Genomic DNA, 16,651 nt, shown 5'->3' with positions numbered 1-16,651 from the left:
ACATGTCAAGAATACTTTTTTTGTCCACCCCAGTTTTTTCGAGCTGGTAACGCCACTGATTCCATAGGTATAGCACAGAACAAGAGTGCAGGCAGCGTGCATTAGTAAAAAAGTGGGGGCTGAAACGGCTTGCCTCCGAAAATTTCTTGAGGCCACGCCCTTTAGAGAGTTTGATAACGCCCTTTTCAGAAAAAATTTGCTACTTTCCATCCTTATTTATAAACAGTCCGATTCAGAGCAGTTTTCATTACTATGAAAATGGATATAATTATCTTGAGAATAATTAAACACCAAGTTAACCAAGTTAGAAAATACAATTTATCATTACGCAACATAAAACACCAAGAAAATGAACAAGAAAGGACTGCTACTCTTTGCAAAGTAAGGGGAGACTAATATTTAAGTACAGGGCACTTTTCGAGAGCCATTTAAGATACGGTGATGAATTATGGGGAAGTCTGTCCGCTACAAAGCTTGAACATCTTCAGCGTATTCAAGACAGGGCTCAAACATTAATTGAACGTGCTAAATTTGAGGACGGGTGGATTTGCAAATGGTTTTCAGTTTCGAATCTAATTAAATATGACAGGGCCAAAATGAGGTACAAAAATGATGAATGGTCTTTGCCCTGACAGCCTTAAAGATAAATTTATTACTAGATCAGAGATATCCAGGTATTCGACAAGGAATCAGCTTGATATAGACATCCCAAGGCAAAATTTGGAATTCTGAAAGGGAAGTTCCTTTCATTCTGGGGCCAAAACATGGAATGAGATTCCAAGAAACATCAGAATGAGCTTCACAATTTCCATTTTTAAAAGCAACTTGAAGGGATTCCTACAAAGTTAATAAATTCTTAAAACAAAACACGATCCCTAGGTAGAACAGCAACATCTTTCTTTTATATATATTAAAGAAGTAATTGTTATAGAAGTAGTTTATTTATATTTGTATTATAGCTGATAGAGAATTCGTGTATAAAGATTTTTGAAATGAGATGAAAAAAAAATTTTTAGCCCTTGCTAAGATTAAATGACCGCGCGGTGCCCACAAGAGTGACTACATTCGCTAAGAACTATTTTTACCCAAAACTATATTAATTCTATGAAAATCTTACAGCGAATGTCGCTTATTGTTTCAAATATTCGAATTATCGCCCATCTGATACTAACATTACTGGCTTATTTAATCCTGGCTCTATAAACACCCTTGACACAAAGCCGACTGTTCTGGAATGAAGGTTCTGCAAGGACAAAGTCTCTGCAATGTAGTGTCGTAGGCAATACAGCTAAAGTACATATAATGTTCTTGAATAAAACAAGTGCCATTTGCACGATGGAACGAAGGCGACTCTAAGCTCCTTATTGATCTCAACTCATTGCACTTGACTCCAAATCTAGAACAGGATAAGTAGCTCCAGTTACGCGATATTGATGCGATAGTCAGATATCTTCAGCAAATTAACAACAATACTTTTAACAGCAGTGATTTAACAAATTATTAGAGAGGGAGCGAATGCAAGTGTGTGGGAAAGAGGGTCAGGGAGAAGAGGTATGACAGGAGAGTGGAGAGTGGAGATGGAGAGGGGAGAGGGGAAAAGAGAGAGGGGGAAGGGGGAATGGGAGAGGGTAGAGGGTAGAGGGGAGAGGGAGGTTGACAGGTTTCTGATTCAAGTTATTTAATATGCCTGGTTGTGTTAAGCAGGCATATATTTGCTTCATCTGCCTGGTACAGGCAGTTTTTGGATGAGATATCTAATTAAAAAGCACTGGTAACTTGCTCAAGGCAATGAATAATCTTATTATTTCGAATAGTGTGGTTCCCATAAATGTTCTCACAATTTGTTTGTTGCATTTGTTTAACCTGTACTGATATATTGCAAATGAAATATATCAAAATACTTTCGTTTGTGACAAAATACATTATATATGGAAAGTACTTTCGTTCAGGTAATTTACGGCGATAAGAAGTTCGTTTCACTTTTCGGTTTTACCCACAGCTCAAGCTTTAAAATTTTTTCGACACAACAACGATTTTTCCGAAAATCCGTCAAATTTTGAAACCAGAGAGAGCCACGGCCCCCTGCCCCCCCCCCCGGCCATGACGCCCCTGATTTGAGCTCAAAGTTGTGAGAGCCAGCGCACAGGACAGTCTGCTCGATCTTACAAATTATAATTCTGGCCACTTTTTGAATAATTTTTCTCTATAATTGATATAATTTGCAATGTGAAAGCATTAATATATAAACCAAAGCCAAGTTAAAAAGTAGTTATGAAAATATACAAATAAAGACAAGCATTCAAATTACCTTTTAAAAGTTGCTTTGTTGTTGATATCATAGAAGAATGACCATTCGCAAATCAAACCTGTAAGCAAGTACTTCAATTTTTTTAATTCTATATCAGTCAAATTTTAAGCTCAATAGCCTTAACATAAATTTTAGATGTCTGGGCCCATAGAAATGTTTGGGTGTTTGTGGAAGTTTGAGGCTTTATCTATCAGATACCGCGCACCATTTTAAAAGTGAGTGGGCTGAAAAAGGCGCTGCCGAAAATTTTGGAGGACTCTTTAGAACGCCGGAAATCGCCCCTTTTAGAGAATACTTACTTCTTTCCACTTATTATTTATATACAGTCCGATTCAGAGAATATATCAATTATTACAGTAAAGAGTCTTAACAAGATAAGACACAAATAAAAAAAAAGGATTTCTAGTCAAGACGAACTGCTACTACTTAGGATCCGTTAGAGTAAACTTTTTAGAATTGTCTAACCTATAATTGCAAAAAGTGGGTGGGGGGCTAAATCCCCTGCTAACCCAATGGCTGTGCTATACCTGTTATCTACGAGTTACGGTTTCCGAGATGCTTCATTCCAAATTTTTGAGATTGACGAAAACAATCAAAATTCTTCAGTTACACAAAATAGAACGTATCAAATTCAAACTCTGAGAATGGCAGCTTATTTCTGAGATACAGAATGGCAGCTTATCATTTCTTCTTCTTCTGGTGAAAAGATGGCATGAGCAATTGTACAATTCAGCTTGGAATCGATAAAGGATTCCATTTTTTTTTCTTCTCCCCTATTCTATATCTCAGAAACAAACAGTAGCTAGGTAGGAAGTTTTCAACCTTACTTTGCAGATTTTTCACAACTCAAAGGCGAGGATGGCCTAAACGCCGAAAATTATTAACAACATAAAGGTAGCAACTCTATGTCGTCGCTACTAGTCAGCTTCTCCAGCATCTTTCAGAACAGGTACATGTGAGAAATGTTCGCCTCAAAACAGCGACAAATGACAGTCCATGGCTAGATGGTCTGTCGAAAACAGTAGGCTTGTGTCTAGTTATACCATGATTTGATTGACAGAATGCATACCAAAATCGATCTCCTTAGGGTAGACTAAGAAGGTCTTAAAACGTGTATTTGGCAACCACACCTGCAAACAAGTGACTCTTTTACGTATCTATTTAAAATCGACTGTTGCATGTATTTTATAAAAAGGTTTAGCATACCTCGTCTATGACATTCATCTTTACAAGAAACTCCAGGTTCGGCTAAGAATGTATATAGACTTTGCAGTGGTGGCCAGCGTGGGGCATCAAGGTTACAAAGATCCTGTCAAAGATATATACTTGTGAAAAATATAGCTTTGATAAAATTCATACCTCAAGTTATGAATAAATAATAGATTCAATCTTCGGTAAAGGCTCTATTGCCTACTGACGATTAAGGTCTTTCTGAATGAATTGGTTTACCATAAGTTCTGTAAACACGGTTCTTTTTGGAGAACCTTAACAATCAAGCAACACTTACACCAGCAGATTGGTCATAAAGTGTCTTTGGGATTACATTTCTTTGTAGCTATATTACCGGTTTCATTGCATAAAACTTTTCCAAATACATAAATTTCCAAGAAAAGAAATTCCTTTCTAGGAATTCTATCGTATTTCAAAATCAAGAATAAGAATTTCTTAACCGGTTTAGCATCTAAATTTTTTTCAAGCAATAAAGGTTGAAATTAAATCAGAATCGTGTTGGTAAAATCATAGAGGGTGATTGGAACAATACCTGATGCTCTATGAGTGCAGCTAATCTTTCAAGCATGCCCTTATTTGTAAATTCCATTGGCAGGTACGGTGTAAAGCTCTAAAATATGGAGTAGATTCATAGATACTTATTGCATTTTCAAGTTATTTACGATCCTGAATGATTTCATCAAACTTTGGCACATAAACTTTCACACCCATTGAAAACATAACCTTTCAAATGAGGAAATATTCCCGTAAACTTTTATGAATTGAAAGCCTTTTCCAAGTTGGATAAAACCTTTCAATGTTCGTTTATGACGTCAATTTCAAATGCAGTGGCAAATGCAGGGCTTCTGACGTATTAAGTGCATTCAGTATCAACGATAAGTTGAATATCTTTTTTGTAACTAGTAGAATGACAAGAGCTGATGGTTTGCGAACGCAATAGAAACAAGTTAATTTTTACATTGACCATCTGCAGCACACTGAGAGACCTGTGAACAGTTTTAGACATAATGCTACTTACCTTATATTCTTTAATTTTCTTTAATACAGATCTGAGTTCGTTTTTATTTGATATATTCAATGTGTGTGAATGTGGCTCGTTAACAAAATCTTCCATGTACTGATTTTGTGACGTGATCTGTGGCATAAAATAACGTATTTTACATAAACCATACAGTTTGGAAAATGGGGCTTTTATTTGACTCTACAACAGCTAACAAGAAGGGCGAGATGTCAAGGGGTTGAAATCTTTATGCCTTAATCATGTAAGGTCTTATAATGATTCTAATTTTGTGATTCCTAAAAACCAGACATTTGCATTTTCTATATTCGCATAGGAGTTAAATATGTTTTCTAAGCATTTTTGATTACGGAGATATACCTAAGTACAGGGGCGATACTGCAAAGCAGGGCTATCGAAGGCTTATTCAAAAAGCTAGATGACCTTTCATCTATTTCCTTTTTCTTGAGACGGTATGATAAAATTTCGTTATGTCATTTCATTTCATTTTATAATATTTATACAGGTTAAAGGTTCATACATATATGTTTTTCAACCTGACCTGTTTAAAAGATTAAAATAAGCGCTAATAAATATTTTATAATACTAATAACAAAAGAAATTTACCAACCAAACCTAATTTACAATATTTAATAATACTAAGGCTATAAAAAGTGAACGTAAAGATGAAATAAAAGTTGTCCCAGACTATAGTTGGTCTTAGTAGGTTTTCAGGGAGGGGGCCAATTTGGTAGATCTTTCTAGATTATTCCACAGTTTTGGACCGCGATAAGAAAAAGTTTTTTGGCCATTTATCGTTTTTAGCAGCGGTATCTTAAGATCAGTTTCTGATGAACGCAGAAACAATTCTCTATCATCCGAACATTTTTCGAATAATTTTCTCAAGTAGTCTGGTGCAAGCATATTTAGAGATTTGTAAGTTAGCGTGGCTGTCTCCTTTCTTACAAGATTACTGATAGTTAACCAGCCAAGATTCTGAATTATCGGAGCAGCAGACGCATCGTATGGCAGCTAGTTACAATTCTGGCAGCTCTATTTTGGATTTTGGATTAGGATGTATGCGTCCCTTTCGAGCAAAATTGTTTCAATTTTAGGAAAACCTAGAATTTTTCAATCAAGTGTAGATTCATTATACTCTTTGCAGTGGCAAAACTGTTCGGAAGATGAGATGGGGCATAAATCTTTACAACGTGCAATTCACCAATAAAATTGCACAGAAATGTTTTTGCAAAGTTCTGATCGTTCCCAATTTGGTCTGAGAAGTGAAGCAAAGAAATAGCAGTAACATAAAATGCTTAAGAAAGTTTGGTAGTGAGAAGGGAAGTAAAGATTTGTTTCTTGATGGTTGTACGAGGAGCATGTCATGATATTTGAATTAGGAGAGGGGGAGGACTCAAAAGTAGAGAAAGCTTATTAAACACATGTCTTTCAAAAAAGTGGAATCCTTAGTTGCCCCCTCCCTATTTAATACAGCCGCTAAAGTTGCCCCCTCTCCATTAGATACAGGCAGTTAGGTGAGGGTAGAAGTACAATGATTTGAGAGGGGAAAATCTTCTAGCATAATAATTTGAATAAATACCTTTCTTGCATTCGGCTTCCCTCCAAAAAAGGGCTCGTTGATTTTATTTTTCGGCACTGTAAACTGAAAAGGTCACACAATTAGGCAATCCTTATTCAAATTAATATATTTTGGTAGGTGAAGGTATAAAAAACAACTGTATCATATTTAATACAATGCATGTAAATACAGTTAGGAGTACCTGACATGAATTACAAAAGAATAAGCAGATCTTAGATGGCCTATACCACAGAAAGAAGTGTTCGAAATTCATCATCTGCTGGTGCCTTAAAAATTAGCTTGTCAAAAACCTGTTTACAGATACTAGAAATAAAATTCAACAAGCACTTTAATAAAGCATTGTGCCTATAGACCAGCCAGAAGTTAATGACGATCGGTTTCCCTCAGCCAGTTGTCTCTCTCCACTTCCAAACAGGAGCGATTCTGCCTGTCTAGCAGCCTGAACCTGACTTACCTTAGGGTTCAAGAAAACCGCTCCAGATGCAATAGCCTCTAGCGGGGCAGGCCCCTCATAAGGAAAGCCAAGTCCAACGAACACCTGGCAAAATGAAAAGCACTATGTCAAATGAAAGATGTTTTATCTCACAACTATAAACCTATTTCAACATTTCTAGGATTACATTAGCTACTGTCTCAAGTTCATGAAAAGACGTAACCTTGTTCACCGGTAACATGCTTTTACGAATCGGTACAGGATGTCAGGACTCCAGCAGTTGAGAAAAATCCCGCGCTAACGACATTATTTCAGCTCAAAAGGCAATGGAAACATGGTCAAACCTAAGCTATCAGGGGCCTATCTGACTGAAGTTTGCAGGGGGTGATGGCATTCCCACAACTTTGCCCCCTTTGTCATTAGTCTGTAAGTAAAATCTTCAATTGGTCGGTAAAATCGTTAGTTGGTCGGCAAAATCGCCTGGTGGTAGAGAAAAAAGGGACAAATGTAAAAGAAAATTGTTTACTCCAGTGCTTCGTCGGTAAATTAAACTTTTTATAACTCTCCACATCCTCCTCCCAGCCTGGGAGGTCAAAAAACTTCATAGTCTGGTACCCTCGATCAATTACCTTAGATTCTTTGAGTAGTTTCATCAGATCAGTGTAGCTTAACACTCCATGGTTCTTCACGTGAGATGGGATATTTGCCTGAAATACCAATTATTTACTTACATTGTCGCAATACTCTCAATGGAAAATTGAAATAGGCTGTCAAAATGCCTTCCTGATGCAAGATTTGCAAATGACGACAATTAGTTTGAACTAGCTAACAATTTCTACAAGATACTCACATTCCCTGCCATCGTTGCATGGACTTCGAAAAACTCTTTAATGATATCTATGTACCATAATTTGTCCTAAAGCGAGGACGAACAAAAAATAAAAGTCAATAACGAGGCAAAAAGGTTATGTGAATAAATCTAGTCTCAAGAGGGCAAAAATAATAATTGAAAGGAGAAGGATGCCTAGATACTTTGATGACACTTTTGTGACACTACAAATTATTTACCTGCAAATAAGATGTAATTTTCCCATAAATCACAGCTTGGTCCTTTTTGATCGTTTTGTTTTCCAGTTTTCCGCTGCCGGATGCAAAGCCAAGGAATGTGTTATCCGGGCTGTGTGCTACGCAAAAGAAATAAAAAAATTACCATCTTCCTGCACATCTAAGCTTTTCACCCGTCACCAGGTGCATTGTGGAGATCTTTATGATTCTCTCCGCCATTCTGTTATCGTATAGTCAGTTAATATCATTATCATTTACCAAAGGTGGATTAACCATTTCCTCGAATTTTCATGTTCCCCCTTTCTACTCAAAGTTTTGAAGTTATATAGATGTGTAAGAATTGCTCAATGAACTGTGAATATTATGGTTCTTTCTTAGCAACTAACAAAGCACTAGGAAAGTGGCAATTCTAAAAAAACTCAAAAGGTGCTTACGGAAGTAAGTAAAGAACTGCGGAAGAAGAAGGTTTAAGTTCCCCCAGGGACCGCGCCCTCCTAGCACGTCTTTGTGATACTCTTTGTAATTGAACTCTGCATCTGTTCCAAAGGAATCTAGCACTCGTACTTTGCATCTTAAAGTTAAAGCGAAAAGGTTAAGGAAATATTTTTACTGCAGAAGCCTGAGCTGAAGAAAACATTTAATATTTAGCCCTAGTATAAAACATCATATTCTTTGTAACTCCAATGCGACTACAATGTTGTTTTGTCTACAACCAAATGAACCAAATTAGATACAAAAAAGCATGTTATATGAGAGGATGCATAATGCAGTTGAGTATATATTGTTTTTATGAAGATGCAAGAAACAGGGAAAGGGGTATATAAACATGCTATTTTCACGTGAAAATGACGATAAGAACACTGTACGGCTTTGTCAGCATTTTGACCGACACATCATAGTGGTGTGATGTTGATCTGCATTGCGTCATAGATAGATATATCAGTTCATCTTCGACAAAATGTATTTATCTTTCCTTCAAGTTCCTATATGTCGGAATATAATAAAGCGATATCGTCTGTGAACATTATTCTGTCGGTGGTTATTCAAAAAGGGCTATGATATCCAACAAGACTGCAAACAAACGTATTGCAGCGATGGCAATCAAATCAATTCACCTGTATCTCGTAAAGGCAGCTGGCCCAAGCTGCTGTATCCTCAAATCATTTTCTCCCAAAATATCAGTGAAGATAAGATCAAAAGCTGGGAAACCAGTCGTGTTCTTCGAAGCACAGCCATTATCGTTTGGCTTCAAAAACCTACAAAGTCAAAGCAAAGATAACTATCAATGGCTTTATGAAGCTTTCGGTTTGCACTCATTTTGTTGTAAGAAACTTGCTATAAGAAACGAGTACTAGACAGTCACAAAAAATTAAGAATCTTCAGTACTCGAAGCATAAAAATTGAAAAACTATAAAATCGTGATAAAACTGAGAACAACGAAATTTTGTAAAATCCAAAAACAAGATTGCCCTCTTGGCCTAGAACTTAAGATACAAGGGATGAAAATATACTTCCTACATCTAAATACAGCATCAGAACGGAAGCGAATCACTTGCCGTGATAAAAAAGGTCACGAACATTTCATGACATAATTCATGACATCATAATTAAGAAACCCTTAAGAAACAAAGAGTATTGAAATTTCCAGAACATTAAGAAACTGGAATACTCAACATCGACCTTTATAAAAATGAGTGTAGCAGATTTCTATGGTTCGTTCTGATTTTAATCACTTAATTTAACTTTGGATAAAAGATCAAGCTCAATATACAATTAGCTGATTAATAGCAGCTAACAGAGAAAAATATAGAATGAAGTTTGCTATTAAACCTACTAAATTTATAATACAGTATACCTTTGTAATGTATTCTAGATTTGGAACATGCTGGGTGAGTAATTTGCAGGCGCATCATGTCATTGAAATTTGTTGAATTCATTTTTTAAATATTTCACGAGTTTTGACGTTTCTTACTTGCATGGTGATGTTATTCAAAATACTATCCATAATGAACATTAATTCAGAATCATCTTTTCGTCATCTGAATTTGAAGAAATATTCCGTAAATTCTCTTTTTAGCCCCCCCCTCTCAATTTAGCCCCCCCCCAAAACTTTCACTGATGTTGAAATAAGTAAACTTGACAAAAAAAACTCATTCTATCCCTTGGTCGTTCAATACTTAGCATCAAGTCAAAATTCACACCATGTCTCTTCCAGTCACGACAGATCCGAAGACAAAATTCCATGTGCATTAAGCACGGGCCATGTGAGAACCTTTTACCAAAATTTCAGCCCGTTGGTACTCCGAGGGATGTAGTCGACCTTTTCGAATGCTCGATTTCAGTAGGCGACATGTCCCAAGAAGATATTTTAGAATTAATAATTGATGATGATGGCGATACCAATGTTATTGATATCGAAGGCTGATTTGATGATTTCTATTTCGCAAATAACAAAAAATTAGTTTACCATTATAAATGGTTTTTTATTACAAAATATTTATCAAGCCCCCTCTCTCTATTTAGCTCCCCTCTTTTAAAAGCCCCCTTTAAAATGCTGAAAAACAATAAGTTCTCCGGGGGGCTTAAAAGATAATTTACGGTATGTTTGAAACAGGCCCGTCGCTAGCTATTCTGCTAAAAGGGGGACGTTTCCAAGTCCCATTTGTCGACAAAGTTGGTGAGCCATCTTTTATTTGCCGACAAGTTTGGAAATTGCCAACTAAACACCCCTAGATGGTAAAAAACTCCTCGTTTTTGCAATGGAATAATTTTTCCAGGGGGTGTCATGCTCCACGCCCCCCTCCCAATACAGTGCCGGGCCTCTCTAAGCAGAAAGTGTTTCTGGAAAATCATGGAGCGGAAAAATGCAAGCAGATGCTCCTTGGTCATTTAAAATTGTCTCTTGCGCAATTCACAAACCCCCCGAGGATGATTGTAGATTGGCTTTAATTGTCAATAGGGTAAATCCATGCAGTGCTGTAGAGAGAATGATTTGAGGGACACCATTATTTGGGGCAAAAGGCCCAACCTCCCCCCTCCCAATGAATTAGAAAAAGGCAGCTACAGCTTTGATTAATGGAGTAACAGCAAAGGTTAAGTAAAGTGTTTGGTTATGATGAAAAAACTCACTTTCTGGTGTTCTTGTTTTCCAGTACAACAGTGATATCGTGACCAAGTACATAGGCACTAGCAATTGTATCAGTCCATTGAACCAATTCGCCCAAAAAAGTTCCACTTCCCGCCCTTTCTAACAACCATCTATGTATTGAAAGGGCGCCAGGATAAATCAAGATCTAGCAAATGCAAAGCTCGTTATAAATGCAGGATATTTGCAGGCCAAATTTTTTGCGGCAAATTCGTCTCAAGTGATGACTTTATTATAATCGATTAGAGATTCTTAAATTTAATCTACTATAGAATTATCAAAAGCTTAATTATTCTTTTTCCTACATTTCAGTCAAGCTGCATCAGATGAAATTGATTTTAAACTACTAGCAATATGCTTGCATTCCAGTCAAGCTGAGCCAGATTCAATCCATTTTACACCTCTAGCGAAATGTTTTTGTATTATTTCAGGATATGTAGTCAAAATTAAAAATATATGTATTTTCAAAGACGTCATATTTTGGTACTCTTTTCACACGACAACAAAGCAATCGCATTGGAAGAATTTTTTGAATGCATGTCGAAACGTGATGTTGGTGCTACCAAAGAGAATTTCGTAAAATTATTAAAAAAGGATTGGATGTTTCTTGTTACTTGGTCAAAAGTAACTAACTTCTCTGAATTTCAAAAGAGCAAAACCAAGGGAAGCTCAAAAAGAATCATTACTCTTTTACGACGATATGATTTATATCTTCCATCACTATCAAGCCTCTGCGCAGCATCCACCCAGTCTGACCAAAGGGCTGTTGCTCTTTTCCTCATCCAATGAAAATCTTTGTGCTTCAAAAGGGTTAGAAATCCTTGAAGATCGGTGCGAATGTTTCTCTGAAAGAATTAAATCGTTGCTTTTTACACCTGCAAAAGTGCGTCAAATAAAAGCTGAGACAAGCAATCTTTGTCATCTATCTTCTACCCACACACAGCTCGCACAACTTATTTCAATGTTGAGTTATTTGCTGCAAAGAGAAAAGCGATGGACGATTCCCTACCATCTTAAAGATCAGGATTGAAATGAATTACAACATTCATGCAATGCCATAAAAAGTATTATAATAATTTGGCATTCATTTCTCTTCCCGTGTTAAAATATTTATCAAGGTGCATTTTCTGCTCGTCATTTTACCTTCGAATCATCTCCATTTGATGGCAAATTCTCTTTTTTTGTTTGACTTTTTCCACAAAATGGCTCAATCTAATAAGAAAATGTTAGAAGTTGCAATGCTAATATTGATATGATAAGGACAGTGGTGTAGTAGTTGTGGGGATTGGGAAAGAATGGCTAAATGCTATTATTTGTCAAAATGAATGGAAACGAATTCAAGAGCAGGAGCTCATAACTTGTCATTATATCAAACGTATAAATCCTTATGACAAAATCCTTGGTTACGAATATTCGAGTTTTTATTTTTCAACCTTATCATTCAGCAAATTACCAACATAAGATAAAAACTGCAAAAACCTCTTGTAGATACGAAAGGATCGAGCAGTTCGAACCATCCAATTTATGGACCTCCTCGTAGCATTTCGTTGCCAAGCTTTTCTTAATTTCCTGTAAAAGAAGTTATTTTCAGTGAGAGAAGGAATGTTTCTCGACAATAATTAAGGCTGCAATTAGGCAGGATGAATTGCTTTATGCAAAATGCACCTGAAATTTCTCTTGGCAAAGTGGGTGCAGGCGATCATTAAATGGCAGACAATGCTCTTTCTTTGGCTGCTGAATTGTACTTGATGTTGATGTTTGTTGAGTCAAAGCCTTAGCTCTGGGGATCTCACTCGTAATATGCTGGACACGGGTTTGAACGTCTTTCTTCATCGGAGACTCATAATCCATTGCAATTTTGATCAGGTCATGCTTTGAGAGGTGTGGTTGAACGCGAAAACTCGAAATTTTCTTCAATATCCTCATGTATTCTGCAAAGCAAAGAGAGAGTATACGATAATGGCGTATAGAAATGCTTAGAAACTAAGGCCTAACTAACAAACAAATGAACAAAAATGAACAAAAAAGTCCAAATTAGAACTATAAACAAAAAAGCCAAAATTAATATTACTTGTCATAACGTATGTATTACTTCAAGATTAGGGTTAGAAAAGATAATTTAAAGGTGGGCTATCTAAGCAGATAAAATAAAATAAGAGAGGCCGTCCATCCAGCCCTTCATCCGGTAGAAATAGAATAAAATGTCTTTATAAAAAAGCAAGAATTTCATGGAGCTTGGTTTACATCATTTTAGCTAGTTCAGGGAGGCAAGGATGCACGGAGTACGGATCTGCTATTGGTTTGAAACAAAGAATTGAATTGTTTGAAGACCATGTAAGAATATTTATTTATAGGCTGGTGAAAGAAGATAATTAGGTGCTAAAGATCCTGAAACTATTATCACTGGAAAGTTGGTGTACAAAGAGAAGAGAAGGGTGTAAATCTAGAAAAAAGTAGAATACCGTCACTTGTCGTGGAACCCTATGCTGAGCTCAGATTCCATGGCTGAGTAAAAATAAACATTGCAAGCAGAGGTGGTGCAAGCAGAGGTGGTGCATGCCTTCGGGTAGGAGGAAGGACTGGGGGAAATGTTTCAGGATAATGTCGGGTTTTCTAGAAACCAGGTCTTTTATAAAAACGACACCCTTTGTTCAACAGTGTCGTTGTCTAGAAGTAAGGAATTTTGGGCTAAGTAAGGTGATGTTGTTGCTTATATGTATGTCACAAAAAGGTTTGCGATGATTCACGGTTTTCAACAGTTCAACTAGTTTCTTTAGGACAATTTGTCTGCGATATCTCGTTCACTGATAATTTGGATGAGATCTAACACGTTCTAACCTTTCTTATAACTTCCGACAATTGAAAAAATACACGTCATATGTCATGTCATATGTTTATTATTTCATTTCATTAATTTTTTAACCGTTGGTACGTACATAGCTCTTGAAATAACTAATTCCACACAACTATTTACAATAAATCTAATTAAATATATATTAATTACTAATAAAAAGAGTACGAAGGTCTCTTGACAAATATTTGCATCAATCGGCACATTGCCTGCCATTGAACCCCCCCCCCCCCCCCCTCCTTCTCCCTCAAACATCTTCTCGTCCAATGCCAATGAATAGAATACTTTGGCCGAGGCCAAAGTTGTGATTTTGTAAAGGAGACATTCTCCCAAGTCCTCCTCATTGGGCACAGCTTTTTTGTATAAACTTGTAGGACTAATGCTAATCAATTAGTACAATTACAATTTCACACAATGAATGCTTCAAATTAGCATAATTGGCAGCCATGAATGATGTAAGTACAACCATCAATTATGTAAGTAAATAAATTTTGCATTTTAAAGTAGTTTTTATCAAAAAATTGTTAGCTAAAGAGGCCAGGTGGTGTTTTAAAAAAGGAGCAATTGCAGAATCTAAATCAAATAGTTTTTGTGATCGTGGATGAAGATGGAGTTATTTTGTATTCTCCTCCGAATTTTGCGGCTTTCTCGCTTTCTTTACCTGCTAATCTCAGTTTTCCTTCTAAAACAAAGCAATGGGTGGGGTTTCTGCTGTTATCTTATTAGCAAACAGGTTCGCCTTTTATTGGGGCAACAAACGGCTTTTGTTTTGTGGCACGCAAGGCTCTTTCTGCAAAGATTTCAACCTGTGGAAAGGAGCAGAAACACGTTTTTTGATGCATTCCTTGAATAAGAAGGTAACTATGGATTCTCGTTGATAGTTCAAGGAATTTAATCTTCACCAGAGAGCGTATATGACTGATTAAGGTTACGGTAAACGTTTTTGATACGATATTTGGTTTTATCTCCCTAAGCCCAAACTATTAACGCAATCCGATTAAACTATCCATTTTTCGATGCACAAGGATGTGATGATTCCAACCATATATAAATAATTGGCAAATATTGTAAAATAATACTTTCCAAGCAAATTTATTGCTTAAATGAGTGTACCACCTTCAAAAGCTATTTTGTACCCTTTCATTTGAGATGACAAAATCTGACTTATGCCAGCAGAAAGCGCAGTTCCTGTGTCTCAAATTTTTCAATTCCTCCTCCTCCTCTTGAAACTGTACCCTTTGAAAATTGGTAAACAATTTTTCTACCCTTTCGTAGTTGTAATTGGCCCTAGAAGCACCGAACAAGATTTCAGGAAGAACTTCTGACACACATAGTCTCTAATGTTTATAGAGAGAAAAGGGATTAAGCTTGTTAGTAAACAATTGCTGATTTTCCAGTGCGGCCACCCAAAATTTAGAACAGCAAAAACTGGTTATAAATAAATCTATATACAAATCCGATGAATAAAATGGTTACAAAAAACTTTCAATTCCGCTACGATTAATATCTCATTCGATAAAATTGGCACTCTTTGCATTACAGTCTCAATCTGTGCTCTCGGAGCACTCCAATAAAACCGAACTTACACTCCTTTTTTTATAAGAACAATTTTATAAGAACAAGGGCCTCAAAACTGGTCAAAAGTTAAGAACAAATTAAGAACAAGCTGAGGCTGAGCTTCTGCAAAATGCAATTTTGAACAACGTTTTTTCTCAAAATCGAGGATTTTTAGCGATGTGTGGGTGCTTTCTCGGTGAATATTCAAATTTGTCAGCAAATTAAGGCTGTCTCACTCACTTTGTTGGCAAATGAGGCCTGAACATCTTATTAGAGCGAAAAAGCTAGCAATAGCACTGCTTACACCCTCTTAATTTAAGAACAAATTAAGAACAATCCAGCCTCAGATTTTCGAAAAAATTAAGAACAGTCAGCCTGAACTTAAATTTACTGTTTCTTATAAAAAAAGAGTGCAACTCTTCAACCCTTTCCGCGACTCTACTGCAACATTCTAAAAAAAGTAAATATTATTAAGTGCATATAATAAGGAGGAAAATCTTTTCTCCCTCAAAAATATTAACAATTCAAATACAAGTGCAAAAACCAATATTTGAGCTCATTATAAACTTCGATTACCATACCTACAAAACGACATTGTAATTTGCTATTGTAAATGAAACGTGCAACTACAACGGCAACGCAATGATAATCGGCTTAAAGTCTGGTTTTCACTAGAGTCATAAGGGTTGTAATGATCGTAAGAAACGTAACTTTAAATTTTATGATGAGAAAAAGTTCATGAGTTCGAAAAAGGCTATGCGTTTCCACTGAAATTATACTCGTCTACGATTCAGACTCGTCAGTTGCCTTTCGCCAATGCATCGCCAACAGGATAAGAAACAGCCCAGCTTCAACTTTACTGATTGCTTCACACCAAGGTTTTCATTGGGATTTTTCAATACAATGAAATAGAAAAACATTTGAATACAAGGAATTGAGAAGGAACTATTTGTTATTTTTATCGCATTAAGTCACTGATCAACTTAATCAACATACCTGGACTAAGTGTTCTTGACACACTGTCGTTACCTTGGTCACTTTCCGAAAATTTAATCCAATGTATCACGTTCAGAAACACAACCGTTATTATTAATACCAAAATGCAGGTCCTTCCTATTAACCTCTGCATTTTGCAGAAATAGCGAGCAAAGTTGAGACTTATCCTTCCTTGTCTTTTGCAAATTATAAGAAAGGCACATTCTTGACAACACTAAATAACGCTTAGAAACTTCGATTTCGATTACGTCATTCAATCCGGCGGCGGGCGACTTGTGATCCGGTGTAGTATGCTAATCGGTCCCCCATGCAAAAGTGTCCCCTTTGAGGCGATACTTCGTGAAACGGGTAGCGTTTCAGTGACCAAGTGGTAATGGCGGAAGTGTATAGCGAAGCTTCGAGAAAAAGTTCAAGATGCTGATATATTCTAAAGTTCAAGATGACTGTTAAATTTACTGGAAATCCAAAA

The 16,651-nt window shown here is 36.4% G+C and overlaps 1 protein-coding gene across 1 annotated transcript; it reads right to left on the bottom strand.

Moving 5' to 3' along the window:
• Positions 1 to 253: 253 nt before the first annotated feature.
• On the bottom strand, positions 254 to 12,951 carry LOC135690481 (alpha-1,6-mannosylglycoprotein 6-beta-N-acetylglucosaminyltransferase A). The gene is made up of 17 exons (XM_089115136.1): positions 12,444 to 12,951; positions 12,258 to 12,347; positions 11,922 to 11,990; positions 11,465 to 11,623; positions 10,763 to 10,926; positions 8,749 to 8,889; positions 8,068 to 8,204; positions 7,637 to 7,752; positions 7,419 to 7,484; positions 7,198 to 7,275; positions 6,590 to 6,673; positions 6,136 to 6,198; positions 4,557 to 4,673; positions 4,071 to 4,148; positions 3,515 to 3,617; positions 2,309 to 2,366; positions 254 to 1,396 (listed from the first exon to the last, which is right to left on the bottom strand). Exons 1-17 carry the CDS (start codon positions 12,702 to 12,704, stop codon positions 1,198 to 1,200), a joined length of 1,983 nt encoding a protein of 660 aa, XP_088971262.1. The 5' UTR covers positions 12,705 to 12,951; the 3' UTR covers positions 254 to 1,197.
• Between the last annotated feature and the right edge of the window lie 3,700 nt (positions 12,952 to 16,651).

This window comes from Rhopilema esculentum, chromosome 4 (assembly GCF_057945365.1).
Source record: "Rhopilema esculentum isolate cy_ngs chromosome 4, ASM5794536v1, whole genome shotgun sequence".
Classification (NCBI taxonomy): domain Eukaryota; kingdom Metazoa; phylum Cnidaria; class Scyphozoa; order Rhizostomeae; family Rhizostomatidae; genus Rhopilema; species Rhopilema esculentum.
The sequence above is the reverse complement of the archived record's forward strand: the minus strand, read 5'-3'. Positions and strand labels throughout refer to the sequence as shown.

Excerpts from the sequence above, each read along its gene's own strand:
- LOC135690481 (XM_089115136.1), bottom strand. The coding sequence starts at position 12,704 with ATGAGGATATTGAAGAAAATTTCGAGTTTTCGCGTTCAACCACACCTC. Across the intron at positions 8,890-10,762 it reads GAAAACAAGAACACCAGAAA|GTTTTTGAAGCCAAACGATA; the intron begins GTGAGTTTTTTC and ends TTGACTTTGTAG. Across the intron at positions 2,367-3,514 it reads AGATGAATGTCATAGACGAG|GTTTGATTTGCGAATGGTCA; the intron begins GTATGCTAAACC and ends ACTTGCTTACAG.